Below are 3179 nucleotides of genomic sequence, written 5' to 3' on the forward strand. Positions count from 1 at the left end.
GTACGTACGTAGAGTAGTAGTGTCGTAGTGTAGTAGTGCGAGTACGTACTAGTAGTGTAGTGTGTAGTAGTAGTAGTGGGGGGGGGGTATTTTGTTTTAATAAATTTTATAAAATTGTATGTCTTTGACTATAATATTCACTCAAAAAATATTTTTAACTGATACTCAAAATATTGTACTCCATCACAGACTTTGAGTGAGTTTTTTTTCTTTTTTCAAGCGTACATACATTTGTATTTTCACTATTTTGTCTGGAAATAAAGGCGGCGCTGAAAGCCTGAACAGTGACAACTGCCTGAAACAAGCATAGGTGTAAGTTGGGCAATGAGACTTTTGAATGAACAATGGGCTCATGATAGTGAAATATTGATCTTGGCCCTCGATTCTACTCCTGAAAGTAGAGCAGGCCCAGCGTCCCAGCCTCCAGCCTCCAGGGCAGGCATATCAAAGGTGGCTGACATAGTATAGTGGAGCAATGCTACGTATTCTCATATGTCACTCTACCCTGGCGTGTCAACATTTGAAATCAACCAAACAGATAGTACCCATGCCAAAGTCAGGATATACAAAGGAATATATTCTCACTGGAATATGCTTTAAAGAACGGTCTTTGTGTCTATCATAACCTGTGAAGTACTCTTGTAGGGATTCCTTCAGTTGAGACAGCATCGAGAGAGTGCGAGAGATTGTTGACTGTATATGTACTTGTTGACTGATTCGGCCTAATAAGAACTTAACCTGATTTGCGCAACACGAATGTTCCGACTGCAAACTTCGCGCGGAAAGTAATGATTTTGAGTGCTTATACAGTATATGTAGATATATTACTGTCGCTATAAAAATGGTCATACTTACAAATAAAGCGATGGACTCGATTAAATACCAGTAAATATATTGGCTTTTTCTGACCCGGACTACAGATCACAGGCCAGGTTTAGGTGTTAAATTTAGCAGGGAGGTATAAAAAGGGTTGTCAGCATTGATATAGAGCAATATAGTTCACTTTAGCAGATAGAAAATATACTGTTGTTAGAGAGCGCTCGTGTAATGAGTTTCGCATCCGTTAACTCGATGTAAATACTTGTGAGTGTTTCCCATCACCTTTTTATCTGAAGCACAGGCTAGTTACCATACACAAACCTACAGATGAGCTTACAATTCTTATTTATTGAGTTAGTTGATAAAACATCCCGGCATCGATATTTTTGTGTATATACATTATTTTTTAAACGGACACTATTTACATGTCTGGCGCCTCGTCATCGCCCTCCTCATCATTATCTTCTTCAGGGTAGTCGTCCTCTTCTGGTTCGTCATTGGACTTTTGCAGCCAAATACATTTAAAGTGATTGTTAGTACATAAAACATTCAAAAGAATCCCGTGATAAATATTTCGTACTTGTTAGTACACGGACTGACTTATGTGAATAGATCTTGTCACACCAAGCGTAGCGCTTCGCTTTTAATCAGAGGCAGTATGTTTCGCTATAGTATTTAGACGTTGTCGATTCACACGAATTGCAAGCTAAAATAACGACTCTACTGGCAATCACTTGAAATACTACAATCATTCAGAATAATAGGGGTCGTTTTCGCTTATTGCACACACCTCGTTTTTATCCACGACTTCCACATCATCTTCGTCAACCATACTCGCCTTTTTCTTGTTTGAACTGTCCATCAGTATTGAATCCATACTGGGCTTGTCCTTTACGTCATCTTCACTTTCATCCTTATTTTCGGAAGTAATTAGTGTTTGGCTGAGTAGATTCAGGTCCTTCTCCATCTCGTCCAACTTGTCCTCTACATCATCAGCCACCTTATGAGAGGGTTTGGAAGGAGCTGTGTCTGTGGTTGCTGCTGCCAACTTCTGCAACTCTTGAATCGCCTTAGCTTTGACCATATCAGCTTCATCGGCTGATTCGTCTTTTGATGTGTTTTCAACTGTATCGAACTGACTTTCTTCTGTATCTTTGGTTGCTGCTGCCAACTTCTGCAACTCTTGAATGGCCTTAGCTCTGGCCACATCAGCTTCCTTGGCCGATGCGTCCTGTGATGTGTTCTTAGCTGTATCGGACTGGCTTTCATCGGCATTCTTGTCCGTGTCTGTACATTTAGGATGCGAACTTGTACGTTATTGATTGCAGTATGTATGTAGTAAATTTTTGTTCTCCTTCTGAATATACTTAATCCGAGCATCCTGAAAAGGGATATGTTGAGCCGAAAGAGATGCTTATATACGCTTTTAGACTATGCCGCAAACTCTGGATCTATTGCGTACGAAAACTAAGCAATTGGTACGTATCAACATAGCACTCTCCATGAAGCAAGAACCACGATAAATCAAAACATCAAAACTCCAATCTAGGACTGAGTCAACTGGGGAGCAAAGTAAATATTATCTCACCTGCGTCTGTTTCATTCTCATCATCATCAGCGGCACCCTGTGCATCATCATCGCTCTCGACATCCTTTTCTTCATCATCCACAGCCTTGCTTCCGGATTTGGTCTTCTTGCCCTTCAAGTCAGACTCGGTATCCGCAACTGTCTCTGTTTCTTCACCTTCCTCAGCACTTCCGTCATCGTTTTCTTCATCCTCGTCTGCGTCGGCTTTAGAACCCTTCTTGTCATATTCCGCCTGGTCCTCTTTATCCTTCGTTGCCTTTATCGTGTTCTCCTTTTTATCATCCTCATCGGCATCATCATTGTCACCTTCTTCCTCGACAGCTTTTGATCCTTTGCCCTTGGCTGTTTCCGTTTTGTTGTTATTATCAACTTCGTCTTCGTCCTCGTCATCATCATTCGATTCGACATCAGCATCGTCTTTGCCACTATTTTCAGATTTGACCCTCACAGCCATATCATCTTCATCATTCTCGCTATCATCCTGCTTGACCTTTGATTTCTCTGAAGTGTCATCATCAGCTTCGTCTTCGCCATCACCAATAACATTTTCACCCGCACTCTCCTTCTTAGCATCATCGTCATTGTCAACATTTTTATCATAAATATCCTCGTCATTCTTCTTCTCACTGTTCTCGTCATCATCCTTATCATCTTCATCACCCTTATCTTCATCATCCTTTTCAGCATCATCATCATCATCATCGTTCGCCTTATCATCCTCTTTATCTTCATCATCCTTAGCATCTTCCTTATCTTTTTTATCGTTCTCATC

The 3179-nt window shown here is 40.8% G+C and overlaps 1 protein-coding gene across 1 annotated transcript in view; it reads right to left on the reverse strand.

Annotated features, from left to right (window-relative positions):
- Positions 1 to 1240: 1240 nt before the first annotated feature.
- SARC_00139 (hypothetical protein) overlaps positions 1241 to 3179 on the reverse strand; it is a gene marked incomplete at its 3' end in the record, with an annotated part of 6241 nt that continues 4302 nt past the window's right edge. Inside the window, exons 5-7 of the mRNA XM_014306194.1 lie at positions 2408 to 3173; positions 1610 to 2106; positions 1241 to 1321 (exon numbers count right to left, since the gene is read on the reverse strand). Coding sequence (XP_014161669.1) covers positions 1241 to 1321; positions 1610 to 2106; positions 2408 to 3173 — 1344 coding nt within the window. The remainder of the gene's footprint in view (positions 1322 to 1609; positions 2107 to 2407; positions 3174 to 3179) is intronic.

The sequence above is a fragment of the Sphaeroforma arctica genome (assembly GCF_001186125.1).
Source record: "Sphaeroforma arctica JP610 unplaced genomic scaffold supercont1.3, whole genome shotgun sequence".
Taxonomy (NCBI): Eukaryota; class Ichthyosporea; order Ichthyophonida; genus Sphaeroforma; species Sphaeroforma arctica.